Genomic DNA, 20,367 nt, shown 5'->3' with positions numbered 1-20,367 from the left:
GGTGGAGTGGTATATTTAGTTGTCCAGTTTTTTCATTTTAAGATTGTTAATGAAGCTCGTCTTTTTTGCAAGTGTTGCTCTTTTTCTTGCCTTTGACCATTCAGTAAAGATTGAGTGTTGACTTAATAGACCTGTGTAATTATTGTAAATTTTAGCAGTTATGCTTTTGCAGTTATTTGTCACCAGTAAATATAGCCAACTCTCCAGCACAGTCCCCATCCACTTTCTCTAAGACATCTTATACCCGGAGGAGTATTGAATAACTTGCAGTCTTCTGTCTTTTTACCCTTCTATGTATACCACATGCTGCTGCTTCTGCCTCTTCTGTTTTCCTTTCTTATATATGTCTGGCCAATATATTTTTATCTTTTAAAACACCGTTCTTGAATCATCTTTTTCCAGATGCCTTTCTCATCTCTTCCAATCTCAAATATGTGTTGATGCCCATGTTCTCACATAGCAATTTCTGTTGTACCATTCAACATTATTTAAATAGCTCCTTGAAGGATGTAGACTACATTTTGAGCATGTTTATATTAAAATTCGTGCTGTATAAGAACATGTAATGCTATGGGGAACAACCACATGTCAAGTTTAAAAATGTAGGCCCCCCCAATTAAAGTGTGATTTAAATAAATAAGTATATATGTATGTATATAGTTATTTAAGTCTATATATATACACATAGATAATTAAGAAATTTTTAGGTTCTTGCCCCTCAAAGTGCAGTCCTTGGGGATCCGCAGCATCCGCATCGGGTGGGAGCTTTGTAACATGCAGTCTCCCGCCACAGACCTGCTTCTCAGAACGTGAGACTTAGCAGGATCCCCAGGTGACTCCTGTGCATCTGAAGGTGGAGAAGTACTGCTGTAGGCCGGTGATTCTCAAAGTTAAAGTGTGAGGATCATCAGCAGGGCTTGTTAAACCAAGATTGCTGGGCCCCAGCATTTCTGACTCTGTTGGTGTGGGTGGGACCGGATAATCTGCATTTCTAAACCATTTCTAGATGCTGCTTCCGCCCAGTAAATGGAGACTCCCCTTGAAAGCCACAGAACTAGCCTGGAGATGAGTAGTCTGAGCCTGCTTTCGCCTCCCTCCATGAGCTAAGAATGGCTTTTACATTTTTAAATGGTTGAAAAAAATCTAAGGAAGAGTAGTATTTTGTGACACATAAAAATTACACAAAATTCAGACGTGTCCGTGAATTTTAAAAGTTTTATTTGAACACAGCCAAGCTCGTTTTTGTATGAATTGTTTATAGCTGCTTTTGAAGTACAAGGGCAGAGTTGAGTAATTATGCCAGGGGCTATATGGCCTACAAAGGCTTACAATATTTACCATCTGGCTCTTTACATAAAAATGTTGCCATCCATGTGCTAAACTATTTAGAATATAACTGGAAACTAATTTTCAGAACCCTCAAAGATTCAACGCAGAATTCGTTACAGTAAGTTTAGCTACTATAATTGTCTATAGCAAAGGATTGCTGTTAAGTTTAGAAATAATGGAGCCTGAAAATATTCCTGTATTTTAAGGTATGGATAGAACTACCCTTAAAGGCCTTTTCAGGGCTTGGCTTATTCTCACTTTGTAATGATAAATGTAAAGAAGAGGTTTATTTGTTATCATCTAGGTTCTCTCCCATTGAGTTTAAGTATGTGGCCATTATTTTTCAGTCAAATATAGTTGTGAACTAATTTGAAGAAACGCTGTTTTTTCTTTTTATTGTTGTGTGGTGCTGTCTGTTCTCTCACCTAAGATGCATAGGCTATAAAGCTTTTCTGGAGCCTGTGAATTGTTTCAGCATACCTCGTATTTCACTAGTTCCTAAGGGGAACCAAAAATAACTCACCAAGACCACTATGCAGAGGCTCCTACAGCCATCTACAAGCATCTCCTTCCCTTCTGGAGTCAGTAAGCAGGAATAAGGGGCTCCAGCCCCGGGGAGGTCAGCATGAGGGGTAATGCTTTGCCAGAAAGGGCTATGGCCTTACTAATGAGTTCTGCTCTTTCCTCAAGCTTTGCAGCTTACTGATTTCCATACTTGAGAATAATGTTTGAAGAAAAGGATGATATTTTCGGAAAACCAGCATTTGACACCACTCTATCTTCCCTCCTTATTTAATTTTTAGTGGCATGTTAGGATGGTGCGTCATAGCTTGGCATTGAAGTAGCATGAACTAAAAACCAAATGTGCAGATTGTTCACTTATTTTTTACCCTTTCCAATTACATTAGCAAACTTTGGGGGCTCAAATGCAAGGTGGTTTTGGATGTGGCAACCAGTTGCCAAAAACAGATGGAGGAAGTGAAACCAAGAAACAGCGAAGCAAACGGACTCAGAGGACGGGTGAGAAAGCAGCACCTCGCTCAAAGAAAAGGAAAAAGGACGAAGAGGAGAAACAAGCTATGTACTCTAGCACCGATACGTTTACCCACTTGAAACAGGTGAGGGTGAGTCATTTAGAGCAGCCCCTTTAAAAAGTCAAGGATATAGGCCGGGCGCGGTGGCTCATGTCTGTAATCCCAGCACTTTGGGAGACTGAGGCAGGTGGATCACTTGAGGCATGAATTCGAGACCAACATGGCGAAACCCCATCTCTACTAAAAATACAAACATTTACTGGGCGTCGTGGCACACACGTCCCAGCTACTTGGAAGGCTGAGGCATGAGAATTGCTTGAGCCTGGGAGGCGGAGGTTGTGGTGAGCCGAGATTGTGCCACTGCACTCCAGCCTGGGTGACAGAATGAGAGTCTGTCTCCAAAAAAAAAAAAAAAAAAATTCAAGGACACGAGAGATCAAATGCTAAAAGACATCTGAACAAGGAACGTAGTAGACTGTTTCCAAGCAGAGTTGCACCATATCCTATTGGCACCTGAAATTTACGGTAATACAAATAGATTGATAGGTGATAGTCAAGATTTTCTTACGTTCATAAGGAGCAGCCCCAGTACCCAGAAAAATCTGTCCTCAGTACTTTGTTGTGACTCTGGATCCAAAGAAACGCATTGTAAATTCTATTCTTACACCTCTGTAGTTGTCACAGAAGGTGGGAGACAGTCGCTAACAGTGCTGTTGGTGGTACTCAGCCTCGGTTTATGCCCCCGTTCTTGCTGAGCAAAGATAAGAAATGTGTTTTTCTTGTTAGACACCTGGCAGTGTCCATTTAGTACAAAGCTTATTTTTAAGTCTCAAAGGTCTGTAGTCTCTCTCACTTATTCCAGCATTTTGATACTTGAAAATTTTAAGTCTCATTTTTCTGAAGCCTTATTAAGCAAAGTTGCTTCGGGTCTTAGAAAGTTGAGCTACACTGAGTCCCTTTTATCATGTACATTACTCTTAAATGTGTTTTTTAATAGCAGCTCTCTCTGCTCCCTCTAATGGAACCAATCATTGGAGTGAACTTTGCGCACTTTCTTCCTTATGGCAGTGGCCAATTTAATAGTGGGAATCGACTTCTAGGAACTTTTGGCAGTGCTACCCTGGAAGGGGTTTCGGACTACTATTCTCAGTTGATCTACAAGGTATGTTTCTCTGCCAAGGTGTTGTCTTGTTTCATCTTTGGGTAACATGTCAGAATTGATAGAGCTTGTCTTGTTTTTGTATCTAGTTTACATCTACTCTTCCAAGTTTTATTAAAACAAGTTCAGCTACAGGGTTACAATTTTACCTGAAGTATTTCTAGCATAAACATTTGAAGTTTTTTTATAGGTAAGAATAGAAATTGCAAGAAATATCTATTATGTACTTCCATGGTAATGGAAATCCTTATTTCCTTATAACCTTTATTAACTCCTAAAATGAATTCAAAATCATTATAAATGGTGGGGATTTTTAAAAAGCAGTTAGTATTTTACCTTGAAAAATGAAATTAAACAATTTTAAATGTATCTCATCGAATGATTTAGGTATTACACCTAATTCCTAGACTATTGTAGGTTTATTTTATTTTATTTTTTTATTTTTGAGACAGGGTCTTGCTCTGTCACCCAGGCCAGATTGCAGTGGTGCAATCTCAGCTCACTGCAATCTCTGCCTCCCAAATTCAACCAGTTCTAGTGCCTCAACCTACCAAGTAGCTGGGACTACAGGCATGCACCACCACGCCCTGAGGTCAGGGCTGCAGTGAGCATGATCGCACCACTGCCCTCCAGCTTGGGTGACAGAGCAAGTCTCTGTCTCCAAAAAAAATAAAAACCTATCTTAACTCTTACAAGTGTCTTTTCTTCTGGCATAAGCTGTTCTCCAACTTTACTTTATCATCCTCATGAAATTCTTTATCTTTGCAAAATTTGTAATTTCACCTTGCACTTGATTGGCATGGTGTTATTGGTAGATTCCAAGTCTCTCCTTGAGAAACCAATCAGTAAATGACAACTTGGTGGTAACGGTAAAGCTGGGAGAGGTGTCTGAAGAGGAACTACATTAATGATTTTGTTACTTTAGTATTACTACTGTTGCTTCTTTTAAAGGTCTTAGTCAATCCAGATTCTCATATCTCAGATGTGAGTTGTATTACAAGTTTAAGACCAGAAATTCTTAAGTTTCTCGTAGAACTGGAACGTATCTTAATGATAACTTAAAGGAAATTTTGATAATTTTTTGCAACTTATCGATTGCATTTTAAAGTTATCCTTCACTAGCTATAACCATGAAACTTGAAGAATTGCATAAATAAAGTCAGGTATAAAGGAAATTAGCTTCTTAATTTCAGAGCTTAAGTAGTCAAGTTGGATAAAGTAAGCAAGTTGATATGTCCATAAAATCACAAGAATCTGTTCCACTAAGAAGCCTCCTGGCCTTGTATGTATTATTTTTCTTGGTGTGCAAGGTACCTCTTGATTATATTTCTGTAGCCTTGCTTCTATGTGCATAAAATTCATAGAACTAAGTTTTAGCAAGGTCATTGCATATTTGCTCAGTAGCATGTAATTTAAATTTTTTGGTCTCCTGCAGCAGAATAATTTAAGTAATCCTCCAACACCCCCTGCCTCTCTTCCTCCTACACCACCTCCTATGGCTTGTCAGAAGATGGCCAATGGTTTTGCAACAACTGAAGAACTTGCTGGAAAAGCCGGAGTGTTAGTGAGCCACGAAGGTATGATTATAGCCTCCAAATTTCACACCTCGGAGAAATGTGCCTCTGCCAGTTGTGTATTGTGAAATGGCAATATAATTGTAAAGTTCTACCTATTTATCAATGTTGACTAAATGTATTTATGGTTTTGTGTTTTTACTTTTCCAGTTACCAAAACTCTAGGACCTAAACCATTTCAGCTGCCCTTCAGACCCCAGGATGACTTGTTGGCCCGAGCTCTTGCTCAGGGCCCCAAGACAGTTGATGTGCCAGCCTCCCTCCCAACACCACCTCACAACAATCAGGAAGAATTAAGGTACAGGTTATTTTTTTTCTCAAATAATTCTTAATTATGTCTTTTTTTTAAAAAAGTATGTATGTGGCATAATGTCTTTAGGAATAGCATGTAAAAATATTTGAGGAGTAAAATTTGGTGAATCTTCAGGATTTAAAGTTTATAAGACATTGTTACCATTAAACATAATTAGTTTGCATTTTTTTAAGCTTACATCATATAGAGAGTTATATGACAATAATCTAATAGACATTAAGGCAATGGAAAATATCCATGCAACACATTTCAGAGATCATTGTCCTTTAAAGGCTATTAATGCGATTTAGTGTTGTTTGTAAGTGTCTAAAATGAAAGAGCAGAAGTTGCTGTTATCAGAGAATGCTGTTGTGGAAGAGAGTTTAAGAACTGTCTGGGGTTTAACCTCTTTGTGTCAGTTCTTTAACTGTAAGATTCTCATTGGGGAGAATCAAGTTCCCTTAGTAGATAATTGCTGCCCAACTCTTTAGATCCAGAGGATTCTTATGAATACATCATCAAATAATTGTCTCTTCCTTAGAAAATCTGCCCACTACCCTCTGTTTGATCAGACATTTATTTAACCTAAGTCCCTGCTTTATTAATGGGGAAACTGTGGACCAAAGTGGAGAATAATCTGTCCAGATTGAGGATCCAGGTCCCCTTTCTACTGTACCTCAGCAGGTCAGCCTTTCTTGGGTCTCCTGCGTGACAGCAACTTCCCTGCATGAGGATTGGGAGACAGCAGCTCCACAGGGTTGTTCTGTGACTCTTAGTCTGAGACCTCACAACTGCCCTGGTAGACTCAAACTGGAACTCAGTAGGAGGGACCAGTCTTTTGTTTTTCTCACCTCACTTAAATCAGTTAAGAAAAACAAGGGCTGATGAAGTCAATGGCCAAGCTTTCTCCCATCTTGTCGGTGTAAAGAGCAGCAGTAGGACGGCTGTTTTCCCGGTCAGGTGTGTGCAGTAGGACGGCTGTTTTCCCAGTCAGGTGTGCGCAGTAGGACGGCTGTTTTCCCGGTCAGGTGTGCGCAGTAGGACGGCTGTTTTCCCGGTCAGGTGTGCGCAGTAGGACGGCTGTTTTCCTGGTCAGGTGTGCGCAGTAGGACGGCTGTTTTCCCGGTCAGGTGTGCGCAGTAGGACGGCTGTTTTCCCGGTCAGGTGTGCGCAGTAGGACGGCTGTTTTCCCGGTCAGGTGTGTGCAGTAGGACGGCTGTTTTCCCGGTCAGGTGTGCGCAGTAGGACGGCTGTTTTCCCGGTCAGGTGTGCGCAGTAGGACGGCTGTTTTCCCGGTCAGGTGTGCGCAGTAGGACGGCTGTTTTCCCGGTCAGGTGTGCGCAGTAGGACGGCTGTTTTCCCGGTCAGGCGTGTGCAGTAGGACGGCTGTTTTCCTGTTTCCCGGTCAGGCGTGTGCAGTAGGACGGCTGTTTTCCCGGTCAGGCGTGTGCAGTAGGACGGCTGTTTTCCCGGTCAGGCGTGTGCAGTAGGATGGCTGTTTTCCCAGTCTGGTGTGTGCAGGTGTGACCATTGCATATGTGCTTGGACTGCTGTTTCCTTTTTAAAATCTTTTTAAAGTCTTCCTTTTTTGTTAAATCCAACCAGCAGCTCTTTCCTTTTCAAGCTACAGGAGTGCTGCCCTAGGCTCAACGATCTGGGATTTTGAAAAGGTGCTTTGATGCTTTCTATGTTATATGCTAATCAGAACATCTTCCTCTTTGGCAGGTCCTCAAACTTTGGTGCTGAAGCTTTGGTTAAAAGGAAGCATACCATTTAGATTATTTTGTAGCTAAATATTGTTCTTGTATTTTCTTCCCAGTGTGACTCTGAGCTGATTCATTTGCTGTGCATCGTATAGGTGCTGCTGCCAGAGTGTCCTTACAGCTGTACTCATAGATGTCAGCAGGGTTGGCACAGGAAGCCCCCATGGGTGGATTTGCACACTTTGATGGTGTGTTTATTTTTTTCAGGATACAGGATCACTGTGGTGATCGAGATACTCCTGACAGTTTTGTTCCCTCGTCCTCTCCTGAGAGTGTGGTTGGGGTAGAAGTGAGCAGGTACCCAGATCTGTCATTGGTCAAGGAGGAGCCTCCGGAACCGGTGCCATCCCCCATCATTCCAATTCTTCCTAGCACTGCTGGGAAAAGTAAGAAAAACACTTAACCGTATTATTTCCCTTTACACTATGCCAATTGACCAATGTAAATATTTTGATTTTGAAAATCCATTATTAACACTTTTTTCCTCTTTTTTCCTCTTTCTTAAGGTTCTGAATCAAGAAGGAATGACATCAAAACTGAGCCAGGCACTTTATATTTTGCATCACCTTTTGGTTCTTCCCCAAATGGTCCCAGATCGGGTCTTATATCTGTAGCAATTACTCTGCATCCTACAGCTGCTGAGGTAAAAGATTAAATGACTTCTTAAACAGTATGTCCCCAATTTTAAAAGATGGGTCAGGTGTCTACCGTGAAACACACACAACAGGATCACTGAGGATGAAGGGTCAGAGAGCAGGGCTGATGCGCACTGCAGACCTCCCACCTGCCTTCGAGTGCCATCCTTTGTCACTGCACTGGTCTCAGCCTACGTCAAGTAAAAAGGGAAATTAGAGGAAATTAGAGCTCACATTTTCTTATTAAAGGACGTATACTTCAGAGAACTCTTTTTTTTTTTTTAAATAGAGACACGGTCTCCCTCTGTTACCCAGGCTGGAGTGCAGTGGCACAGTCATAGATCACTGCAGCCTCAAACTTCCTGGGCTGAAGTCATCCTTCTGCTTTAGCCTCTTCAGTAGCTAGGACTACAAGTGTGAGCCGTCATGTCCAGCTCAGAGAAAAACTTCTTTATAACCGTTAACAGAGAAGAAAATTAATGAAAAAGAACTTTATCAACAATAACAGTTTTGCAGAAGCAATAGAAATGTTCCTCAAGTAGCATCTGCTTGTATCAGACACTAGTAATTTGCTGAGGATTTTTTATTTTTTTAACTCTGAATTCTGTGAAGACATTTCAGTAGGGACCAAGCTAAAGTCCGGTGATGTGGTAACAGCAAGACCTTTGTCTGTTCTTACGGGTTGTATCACATTTGGCCAGAGCTGGAGGGAGGCTCCTGGAAGTGAGCTTTCTGACCACCTGTGGGAACTGACGGGCCTGTCAGATGTTACAATACCTAAAATAGTTTAATGTTTTCCTAGATATTTCATGTTAATTGGAATCCCTTTATGAGGATTTCTGTGCATAAATTTTGTTTTTTTTGGATATTGGTTCGTTGGAGGTAATTTTTTTCCTGAGACTCTTTGAGTCTAAATAAAATTTGTTGGATTTTCTTAGAATCTATGTATCATGCAAAGAGGATTTATCCTAAGTGTGTATTTTTCTTCAGTGGTTCACTGTTGCCTTCTGGGTGAATAACACAGCATTTGCATTTGGTTTTAGAACATTAGTAGTGTTGTGGCTGCATTTTCCGACCTTCTTCACGTCCGAATCCCTAACAGCTATGAGGTTAGCAATGCTCCAGATGTCCCATCCATGGGTTTGGTCAGTAGCCACAGAATCAACCCGGGTTTGGAGTATCGACAGCATTTACTTCTCCGTGGGCCTCCGCCAGGATCTGCAAACCCTCCCAGATTAGTGAGCTCTTACCGGCTGAAGCAGCCTAATGTACCATTTCCTCCAACAAGCAATGGTGAGCTAATGAGCTTTTTGTTAACCCCATATCCATTCCTGATTCAAAAGTTAACCTTACTCTTTGAGATATCGATTATCTTTTAACTATGGACAGGTAACATGCTGGTGTGTAGTCCTTGGTGAACTCACCATGTGTGGGTGTTCTGTTTTCTGTGGTGTGATTTGACCTCTGGTGCTTTGGCCTGTGTATTCTGTCGTGCTGTCACCATGTGGGTGCCAGCCGTCTGCGCAGGCTGCCAGAAGAAGCCTGTGATGGGCTTGCCCTCAAGCAACTTTTGTTCTTCCTGCCTCCCAGCCCCATCCTCCTGCGCCTGGACCACCTGGTACCGATGGAGCTGGCGACCTGGCGTGGGTTGTTTCCCATTCTCCACTTTCCATCCTCACCTCCCTCTTGGTTTACCTCGGCACCAGCTCCACAGGGCCCTTCTCTTCCCACACAGGTGTTCATGCCTCCCATCTCTGAGAACGGAACAACTTCCTCAGACCGACCACGATGTCGCTTTCCTTCCTGCCTTGCTGGCAGTCTTACGAGCATGCTCAGTCCAGGCCCTGGCTTCCTCCTCTTGGCTTCTAGCTGTTTCTGTCACTTTTTCCCTGCTCTTTTTTGCCTTCACACTACACCTGAATGATGCTTTCTAATTCCTGAGTCCTTATTTACCTTCTTATCCTTGGCCTTGGCTCTTTCCTCATTTCTGACTCTGTAAGTCACACTTATTTAAGACTCTTACACATTTATCATTGTATCTTTCATAAAATGTTTTTTTACCATCTTAACCTGCAAACAAAAGTAATACCTGTTTCCCCCTCTGTCTTACTTTGCACTTAAACTGAATAGTAATCTCTCTTGGTGACTTAGTTTAATGAGATTCTTCTTTTATACTGCCATTGTTTTCCCAGCTATTTGAGAATAGGCATGTTTCTTTATTTCGGCCCCAGTGTCAGATAATCGATTCTGTAACCATTGCTTAAAAGATAAGTTTTTTTTATTAGTTAAAGAATAATGTAAAGTTCATGAACCATGTTGTAATGAGTTGATGTTACATAATTTTTCACCATGTGCCACCTTGTGTCATCAGTCAGTTTTAATTACTAACAAAAGTTGATTGCCTTTAGGTCTTTCTGGATATAAGGATTCTAGTCATGGTATTGCAGAAAGCGCAGCACTCAGACCACAGTGGTGTTGTCATTGTAAAGTGGTTATTCTTGGAAGTGGTGTGCGGAAATCTTTCAAAGATCTGACCCTTTTGAACAAGGTACTTTGCTATTCCTTTTATGACCCCACCTCCTACCTCCATCGAAATTGTCCTTGGCAGTGTCCCTTCCAACATCAGAGAGAGACACCACTATGGTGGTGCGATGGACACACGTTCCTGGTGGTGGCATCCGCATATGTTAGACGTGCTTGAGCTGAACAGCAAAGACCTACAGCAGGCTGTTAAATGGAATGTTATGAGGACTACGTATTTTAAATGGAGTGAACTGTGGACCACATAGTTTGGTTCTGTATGTTTATTTTCTCCCTAGCTAAATTATCACATGCTAAATATTGGGACATAGTTTTCTGTCTACTATTAAGATAAAGAACCACTGTCACTTTTGAATATAACGTAAAAACAATATATAGATCCTGTTTTTATTAAATTTTGACTTGTTGAGATTCCCACACATTTCTCTTTGCTTTTCAGGATTCCCGAGAAAGCACCAAGAGGGTAGAGAAGGACATTGTCTTTTGTAGTAATAACTGCTTTATTCTTTATTCATCAACTGCACAAGCAAAAAACTCAGAAAACAAGGTGAGATGAGGATAATCTCAGCTGATAATAATGTATAACAAGTGATTTCTGTTCTGGGCATGTGGGAGTGAATAAACAGATGTGTCCCTGCCTTCATGGAGCTCTGTGTGGGAAATCTAAGGCAGATGCTGTCATGGCAGAGGAGAAGGTGTGGAGAGCCTTGAGTCATGCTGCCCTTTCAACTTAGTTATTTGACAAAAGTGGGCAGAGTTACGTTTTAAAAGTTAAATAAATAGAACACTAATATTAAAATCTTTAATTTTACCAGTTTAATATTTTTTTTGAGACAGTCTCGTTCTGTCCTACAGGCTGGAGGGCAATGGCACATCTTGGCTCACTGCAGCCTCCGCCTCCCGATTCAAGCGATTCTCCTGCCTCAGCCTCCCGAGTAGCTGGGATTACAGGTGTGCGCCACCATGCCCAGCTAATTTTTGTATTTTTAGTGGAGATGGGGTTTCACCACGTTGGCCAGGCTGGTCTCAACTCCTGACCTTGTGATCCACCCACCTCGGCTTCCCAAAGTGCTGGGATTACAGGTGTGAGCCACCGCACCTAGCCGTAAATATCTTAATCAGTATTTTAAAATTACTTCTATTGATGTTACCGCGATAGGAAAACCTGTTCAAAGGTAAAATTTAAGACTATTTGTGTGCATTTTAAGAGAAAACATTTTGCTCATAGTATGGTGAAAGAGCTCTGCTTTACCTGATTTTGTGTAATTTGAGTGTGTCCAACTGAATAGTTGACACAAATGATATGTTCGTAATCACGTTTTGAAGGAAGCTTTTACTTTACATTATTACTGCCAGTCAGTCCTCCATCCAGGGTATTGCTCTAGTATGTCTTGCACAGAAGAACATTCTGAAGACTTCCTTTTAACAGGTAGTTGTGTATAGTATGCCTGTAATAAAATCCAAGCTATATGACAGATAAATTTAGACCTTAAAATGTATCAGCTTAAACGCAAGGAGGTTTTTTTCACCATATAGTTTAAGTTGGTTGCAGTCCCTGCCTGATTTGGTATGAGGCATGTCTTTTTTCAGGTACCTTGTCAGGATTGGGGCATGTGAAAAGAGGGCAGCCCCCATGGGTTGGTTTTTATTAGTTTATGATACTCTGTACCATAAAGTAAATAAGCTATTGGAGATTTCCTCTCAGCTCAACTCTTTCAGCAGCCAGATCAGAGCTGAGAAGCCTCAGAGAAAAGTTAATATGATTCATTTGTTGACAGGGGCTCCTTCCCTTTCTCTGATATTTACGCCAGTTGATTAAGCCTGAGATTAACAGATGTGAATTTTAGAGAGGAGATAAGCTCTCAAGAAATGATGTTGCAGCATTCTTATTTGGTTAAACAAAAAACACTGCTCCGTTGTACAAATTACATTAGCTCTTCTGAAAGCATTGTGGTTGTCTTTTTTTTTTTCCTTTTTCTGGTTTTAATATAGTTAGAAAGGGGATTGTCCCAGAAAGTATAAGAACAGAATATTCTCCAGAATTCTGGCTTTGTGGAAAAGGCCTGGAAAGGATGCGGCACAGCTGCCGTCACCCGCTCTCTATTCCTGTGCACCTTAGAGCACGGTCAGTTTCTGCGATGCGTGAGCCCCAGCACTTACTGCTGACTCTCCCTCTGCCCCACACATCCTCTTCAGTCATACTGCTCAGTTTCTTGTCTTAACAAGAATTGCTTTTTGGGCTTGTGAATTATTTTTCTTTGTCATGGTTTCTTTCTGTTGCCCAGGAATCCATTCCTTCATTGCCACAATCGCCTATGAGAGAAATGCCTTCCAAAGCATTTCATCAGTACAGCAACAACATCTCCGCTCTGGATGTGCACTGTCTCCCCCAGCTCCAGGAGAAAGCTTCTCCCCCTGCCTCACCGCCCGTCGCCTTCCCTCCTGCTTTTGAAGCAGCCAAAGTAGAGGCCAAGCCAGATGAGCTGAAGGTAACAGTCAAGCTGAAGCCTCGGCTAAGAACTGTCCATGGTGGGTTTGAAGACTGTAGGCCGCTGAATAAAAAATGGAGAGGAATGAAATGGAAGAAGTGGAGCATTCATATTGTAATCCCTAAGGGGACATTTAAACCACCTTGTGAGGATGAAATAGATGAATTTCTAAAGAAATTGGGCACTTCCCTTAAACCTGATCCTGTGCCCAAAGACTATCGGAAATGTTGCTTTTGTCATGAAGAAGGTGATGGATTGACAGATGGACCAGCAAGGCTACTCAACCTTGACTTGGATCTGTGGGTCCACTTGAACTGCGCTCTGTGGTCCACGGAGGTCTATGAGACTCAGGCTGGTGCCTTAATAAATGTGGAGCTAGCTCTGAGGAGAGGCCTACAAATGAAATGCGTCTTCTGTCACAAGACAGGTGCCACTAGTGGATGCCACAGATTTCGATGCACCAACATTTATCACTTTACTTGCGCCATTAAAGCACAATGCATGTTTTTTAAGGACAAAACTATGCTTTGCCCCATGCACAAACCAAAGGGAATTCATGAGCAAGAATTAAGTTACTTTGCAGTCTTCAGGAGGGTCTACGTTCAGCGTGATGAGGTGCGACAGATTGCTAGCATCGTGCAACGAGGAGAACGGGACCATACCTTTCGCGTGGGTAGCCTCATCTTCCACACAATCGGTCAGCTGCTTCCACAGCAGATGCAAGCATTCCATTCTCCTAAAGCACTCTTCCCTGTGGGCTATGAAGCCAGCCGGCTGTACTGGAGCACGCGTTATGCCAACAGGCGCTGCCGCTACCTGTGCTCCATTGAGGAGAAGGACGGGCGCCCGGTGTTCGTCATCAGGATTGTGGAACAAGGCCATGAAGACCTGGTTCTAAGTGACATCTCACCTAAAGGTAACATCTGCCATTCACATGCTGTGCAGACTATTTACTCTGATGTCAGGCGAATGAATGCGTTTTGTCAGTTTTCCATGTTTGTCTCGTGTTCATTTTATATTTTATAATGTGTATAATTTTTCATTTACAAATGCCAGTCTTCTTTGTGTTCTCACACCTTGCTTTCTTTGCTATACAGTTGTCTAAAGACTTTCATTGTCAGTATATCTTTGAACATAAGAGTTGGTGAAGTAAATCTGAGAATGATTTGTAGATAAAGGTTGCCTGTCATTTGCATTGGGAACCTCCTTTTCCCCTTTTTTTTTTTTTTTTTTTTTTTTCCCCCGAGATGGAGTTTCTCTCTAGTTGCACAGGCTGGACTGCAATGGTGCGATCTCAGCTCCCTGCAACCTCCACCTCCCGGGTTCAAGCGATTCTCCTGCCTCAGCCTCCCGAGTAGCTGCGATTACAGGCATGCACCACCATGCCCAGCTAATTTTTGTATTGTTAGTAGTTTTTAATTTTGTATTTTTAGTATTTTAGGGGTTTCACCATGTTAGCCAGGCTGGTCTCAAACTCCTGACCTCAGGTGATCCACCTGCCTCAGCCTCCCAAAGTGCTGGGATTACAGACGTGAGCCACTGCACCCTGCGGGGACCCCCTTTTTCTTAAAGTCAGTTTCTAGAAGGCGGGAATGACATCTAAACCATACTGTATACATTGTCTTGTCTTAGAATCAGATACTACTTCAGTTTAGAGATGGAAATTAAACACTTAGTCTGGACCTCCGTGGTTAAGTCTAGATTGCCACTTTTGCTTATGTAGAAAGTACACAGACAAAAGTATGTAGAGCTGCTTTCTTAAGTTTAGCACTTAAAAAAAAAAGTCTGAAAATACTCTAAAGATAATTCCAAAGAAGATATCAATTTAACATTTTAAATCTGAGGGGAAAGGAACATACCTATAGACATTACCAATTAGACTAATCATTTTATAATCTGATATGTTATATGGCCAGTATGAAAGTAATGAACTGTTTGCATGAATTTCAGTTATATTAAATTTTTCCACTTTAATGTCCTTAATCTATTATTTTCTCCAAAATTTAGGTCTTTAAAATAAATTGCTACCATTTAATAAACAGATTCATTAGATTATTACCAAACAGACTTATTAGATTATTGCCCAATAGGATTTATTTGGAAATTAGTAAATCTTTGTGAGTGGTTATTCTTCATTTTGCTCTTGTTTTTTATACTGTATCCTATTTCCCATAAAAATTATGTTTTTGTCCCTATGTAGGTGTCTGGGATAAGATACTGGAGCCTGTGGCATGTGTGAGAAAAAAGTCTGAAATGCTCCAACTTTTCCCAGCATATTTAAAAGGAGAGGATCTGTTTGGCCTGACCGTCTCTGCAGTGGCACGCATAGCGGAATCAGTGAGTGTCTTGGTCAGGCTTTGAGATTGGAATTGCTTTGCTAATTCAGTGTGACCTCTTGAACACATGCTGTAACGTTTGTGGCACTCTTCAGAAAGTAACTTCGCCTGTGGATTAACCCGTTTGTCTTAGAGGAAACAAGGCATTGGTGATTTATCGGGAGAACTCAGTACGTGGTACTCACCCAGTGAGGTAGTTAACAAACTTAAGGTTCTTTTCCAGGCTGGAGGCAAGCAGGGGTGAAGGACACCAGGCTTGTCCCATCTTCTGGGTGTGCTGGATAGGTGAGGACACTCTCCTCTTCCCTTGCCTTTCTGAAGTTGCTCCCCCCTCAGAATGTCAGTCTGCCCATTTCCTGACACTGGGTATTCATGGCCACTCTCCTGCCCTCTTCCTAGGGTGAAGTCACTAGAGGGCAGGAGATCGCAGCAGCGCTGATTTATGTCCTCTGACATCTCTTTGCTTAAAAGATTACAAGCCTGTTTGGCAGTGAGTCTAACTGAACCATATCTACACAATAGTTTTAGAAAATTGTATGATTCTAAGGCGTTGTTTTCAAGACTAAAAATATCATTGGTGTGTTTTCCTTGGAGAAGCAGAGGAAACCCCAAAAGCCACTGAGTAGTGTGCCTAATTATTTTCTTTGGAATAGCCCTGCCCAAATGAAGCTTACCTTTTATGACTGTAGAGGAATAAATTTCACAAGCAATGTATTCCAGAAAAGACATTTAACATGTAAATTACTTTGAGTAAACCTTGAGTTAACACCTATGCTCTGTGTTCCCAGGACATGGAGAGTGACAACCTCATCATATCAAAGTTCAGTTGAAAGAAGTGAGAAATGATCAAGAAAGAAACCTTATAAATGATTTTTAAGCTATTCTTAATTGTAAAATTCCAGACAGAGATAGAAAAGTTGGCATTAATCCAGGTGAAAGAACTGAATGCGAATCACTACATGCCCTGTGTTTGTGGGTATTGGAATAGGCAGACCCTGAAATCACACAAGCGTGTACATTGATCAGCCAGTGTTTGTTGCATGGGCTAATCTTTTTCTTCAAGGAGCATTTGGCAGGGTTTACCTAAGTGTGGCTTTGAAACTGAATTTGCTTACTCATATTTAAGTAGATCTACCTACAGGCTGATACTTTGAACACAAGCTAGAAGACCGTTTTATTATCGAGGAAAATGTTGACGAGTTATTTCTGTCGTGGGCCATCCTTTGACCAGCTTGAGATTGTCTGTAGTCTCCATCAGATGGGTTGACTTCGTGTCTACTTTGCTTCTTTTCAGCTACCTGGGGTTGAGGCATGTGAAAACTACACCTTCCGATACGGCCGAAATCCTCTCATGGAACTTCCTCTTGCCGTTAACCCCACAGGTTGTGCCCGTTCTGAACCTAAAATGAGTGCCCATGTCAAGAGGTTTGTGTTAAGGTATTTTGTTTTAACTTCACATAGTACAGCCCAGGGTTTCTAGGCGTATTAGTGGTTTCTTGTGCTTGATTTGTCTGCTGCTTACAAACCCTGCTGTCTGGCTGTGTATGTGCCCAATTACATAAGAGAACTTGCCGTGTGTCTCTGCTAGGCAGCTTTCCATGTATGTTTCTGTCAGGAAGAATTTGAATTAACCTGGTTTTGGGCATTACTCAGAGGTATCTTCAGTTTTCCTTTTATTTTTTTCCTGTTGATATGCCATTGTCTGCAGGCCTCACACCTTAAACAGCACCAGCACCTCAAAGTCATTTCAGAGCACAGTCACTGGAGAACTGAACGCACCTTATAGTAAACAGTTTGTTCACTCCAAGTCCTCGCAGTACCGGAAGATGAAGACTGAATGGAAATCCAACGTGTATCTGGCACGGTCTCGGATTCAGGTGAAGAAATACTTTGTGTACAGGAAGTGGAGAGACAGGGTAGAGTCTAGCAGTCTGAAGCTGTTGACGTCCAGTATGTGAAAATGATTTCACATAGCTGCGCGGACAGAAACCTGTTTTCAAAATCACTTCAAATCCTGTCCCTTGGCTGGGCGCGGTGGCTCAAGCCTGTAATCCCAGCACTTTGGGAGGCCGAGACGGGCGGATCATGAGGTCAGGAGTTCGAGACCATCCTGGTAACACGGTGAAACCCCGTCTCTACTAAAAAATACAAAAAGCTAGCCGGGCGAGGTGGCTGGCGCCTGTAGTCCCAGCTACTCGGGAGGCTGAGGCAGGAGAATGGCATAAACCCGGGAGGCGGAGCTTGCAGTGAGCTGAGATCAGGCCACTGCACTCCAGCCCGGGTGACAGAGCGAGACTCCGTCTCAAAAAAAAAAAAAAAAAAATCCTGTCCCTTCATAAGACTAGGGATTTAATCTGTAGTCTTGGAACTTAGTGATTGGCTTCCCCAGATGGAAAGCAGACCAGTGGAATCCGCACCTTTGCATCTTGTTGGGAGCTCCGGGAGGCAGGGAGCATTGTCATTTGCACACTCTGGATTTGTGGAGTGCTCAGTAGAGCTGTTTCAAGCACTTCAGAGAAATACAAATGAAAATATTTTCAAAAGGTACACCCATTTTGGAAGTTACCTTATCTTTTGGAAGCTACTGTTTCATGAAATCATTGCATGTTTTTTGGTAGACTGTGGACTGTCTTACAAGTAAGGCCATGTATGGGCTAAGCATTTGAGTTTACACCTATAGTCCATACTTTCTGAGTTGCAGACCCAAATATCCAAATGCCTGTTCAGCATTTTTCTCCTTGGATGTCTCAGAATGGAGTTACAAAGCTCTTACTTTGTCAAACTTGTCCAGCTCCTAAACCCCGCCATCCTACAGGCTCCTTGGATTACTCAGTGATGTCACCGTGTGTGTACGTTGGCCTCAGTACCCCCAGATTAAACCTAAAGCATCATCAAGTTCCGTTTTCTCCTAAAATTTCTCTGAGATCCACTCTTAGGTTCCCAGCCCTATCCTGATCCACATCAAACTTACCTGTACTGCTGCAGGCCTGGCTGTCTCCTCCCATCCAGTTCCTTCTCAGCAGCCAGGGAAATATCTTTACCATATAAATTGGATCAGCATTCCTTTGTCTGTTCATTCAGATTCTTGTTCCTTTGTCGGAACCTTTTACTCCTCACTAGACGTTAGTAGGATCTTCCCTTTATTGATATTTGGACATTTCACAGAACTGCGCCTCAGTGAAGGTCTTTTTATTGATTGCTTTCCTCCCTTGATGAGCCCTTTCAACCTGGAGCATCGTGACCTTCCGTCTGAGAAATGTGTTTTGTATTCATTCTTTTGCAAGTTCTGCCCCTCTGTTCCCTCTGTGTTTACACGAAGACCCCTGAGATTCAGGATCTCAAAGTGCGGACCTGAGACTAGAAGCAGCAGCATCACCCAGGGAGCTTGTTACGACGTGCAGGTTCGGGGGCCCCAGCCCAGCCTTACTGAATCCAGCTCTGGAGGTGGGGCCCCCTGGGTGATTCTCTTGCATGCCAGAGAATAATGTGTCTTATATCCTTTCTCCCCTTCTGTTTTTGGTTTCCTTGTCTCTCTGTTCTTTGTGAGACTTCCTCTACTTTATCTGCTAATCTTTCTTGTCCATTTTTAAAGATTAGCTACGAGCCCTTTCTGCTCTTGATCTTTACGTTTGACATTCTGTTTCTGCGTTATGAGTGGAGTGTCTTTGTTTTTTCTCTGCTGTTGCCCCTTTCTGTTGAGCCTCTCTCGGATTCTGTAGGTGAATTAGTGCTTTGCCTCTCCTCCTTCCAGTTGTACCTTTCTCCTGCTAAGGCAATTACTTTTCATTTTAAATAGTCCATTCACTCTTACACCCATTCGGGTTCTTGAGGAATGTGCTTTTACTGTGATTTTAGTGGCTATCTTAACTGTGTTCAGCCTGTCATCTTGAACCTGAAGCATTTTTGAGAGTTCTGGTTTCTGTCTGTTGACTCATTTCATTCTGCCAGCCTCCTACCTGCCCACCTCCCTGGGGATCCCGTGGATGATCTAATACGTATCCTGTTTTTCTGTGCTAATATCTTAGAAATATATACACTTTTATGCACATATATAAAAATGGAATCATGTTATATTTCTTTTTCTCCATCTTCCTTTTCTCCGTAATACTCAGAGGTCCCTCGACATCACCTGAGGCAGCTTCATGTCATTCTCTTGAATGGTTATGTGATGTTCCACAGTGTTGATGAACTGCAGTTAAACCATTGCACTACTATGGTGTTCATAATTTTTCTCATAACAAATTGTTGCTATATCTTGTACAACTATCAAAATGAATTAATAGTTTCACTCCTATGGGCTATATTCCCAAAAGTAAGGTTTCTGTGTAAAAGTGTGTGAACTTTTCATTTAAATAGATGTTGCTGCTTTTCTAACAAGGCCCTCATTGCACAAACACCTCTTCCTGCAGCACGTGAGACTATTTTCTTCTTTCCCATTTGTGGCTGGTGTTACTATATTTTTGTTCAGTTGGCCTGATAAATATAGATTGACGTTGCTACCTTAATTGAATAGGCAGCTTTTCATGTCGGCCATTTGGATTTGCTTTCCTAGGAATTGCGTATTCATATCCTTTGTCCATTTTTCAATTTGTAGCAATTTACACTGTTCAGAATTTTCCCCTACAAAATACCCTTTGTCTACCAGCAAGTGTGACATCTTTTTTCTTGTAAAAGTTAATGTTTATATAGACAAATATACATAATTTTCTGTTGCATCTAGTCTTGGTCAAGACCCTAGATCGTATATGTATTGTAGAGGTTTCTTGCATAAAATTTTTAAAATATAATTTCATTTTCTTCCATTGGATAACCAATTGTTGAAGGGCCATTTAGAAGTAACCCCCTCATATTTAACTGATTTATTTTCTTCTTTTTTGAGACAGGGTCTCACTCTGTCACCCAGGCTGGAGTGCAGTGGTGCAGTCTCAGCTCACTGCAGCTTTGATCTCCCGGGCTCAAGCAATCCTCTTACTTCAGCCTCCTGAGAAGCTAGGGCTACAGGCGCACACCACAATACTTGGCTAATTTTTAAAAAATATTTTTTTAGAGATGGGGTTTTACCACGTTGGCCAGGCTGGTCTCAACTCCTGACCTTGTGATCCACCCACCTCGGCTTCCCCAAGTGCTGGGATTACAGGTGTGAGCCACCGCACCTAGCCGTAAATATCTTAATCAGTATTTTAAAATTACTTCTATTGATGTTACCGCGATAGGA

The 20,367-nt window shown here is 41.9% G+C and overlaps 1 protein-coding gene across 1 annotated transcript in view; it reads left to right on the top strand.

Moving 5' to 3' along the window:
• The window catches only part of KMT2C (lysine (K)-specific methyltransferase 2C), a 233,018-nt gene that overhangs the window by 206,043 nt on the left and 6,608 nt on the right, over positions 1 to 20,367 (top strand). The window contains exons 43-55 of the mRNA XM_011941521.1: positions 2,238 to 2,447; positions 3,361 to 3,525; positions 4,958 to 5,099; positions 5,247 to 5,394; positions 7,359 to 7,537; positions 7,658 to 7,794; positions 8,830 to 9,079; positions 10,195 to 10,334; positions 10,767 to 10,874; positions 12,613 to 13,732; positions 15,017 to 15,153; positions 16,447 to 16,589; positions 16,861 to 17,029. Coding sequence (XP_011796911.1) covers positions 2,238 to 2,447; positions 3,361 to 3,525; positions 4,958 to 5,099; positions 5,247 to 5,394; positions 7,359 to 7,537; positions 7,658 to 7,794; positions 8,830 to 9,079; positions 10,195 to 10,334; positions 10,767 to 10,874; positions 12,613 to 13,732; positions 15,017 to 15,153; positions 16,447 to 16,589; positions 16,861 to 17,029 — 3,048 coding nt within the window. The remainder of the gene's footprint in view (positions 1 to 2,237; positions 2,448 to 3,360; positions 3,526 to 4,957; positions 5,100 to 5,246; positions 5,395 to 7,358; positions 7,538 to 7,657; positions 7,795 to 8,829; positions 9,080 to 10,194; positions 10,335 to 10,766; positions 10,875 to 12,612; positions 13,733 to 15,016; positions 15,154 to 16,446; positions 16,590 to 16,860; positions 17,030 to 20,367) is intronic.

Source organism: Colobus angolensis, unplaced genomic scaffold (genome assembly GCF_000951035.1).
Source record: "Colobus angolensis palliatus isolate OR3802 unplaced genomic scaffold, Cang.pa_1.0 Scaffold2, whole genome shotgun sequence".
Taxonomy (NCBI): Eukaryota; Metazoa; Chordata; class Mammalia; order Primates; family Cercopithecidae; genus Colobus; species Colobus angolensis.
Note: the sequence above shows the minus strand (reverse complement) of the source record. Positions and strands in the feature narration are given on the sequence as shown.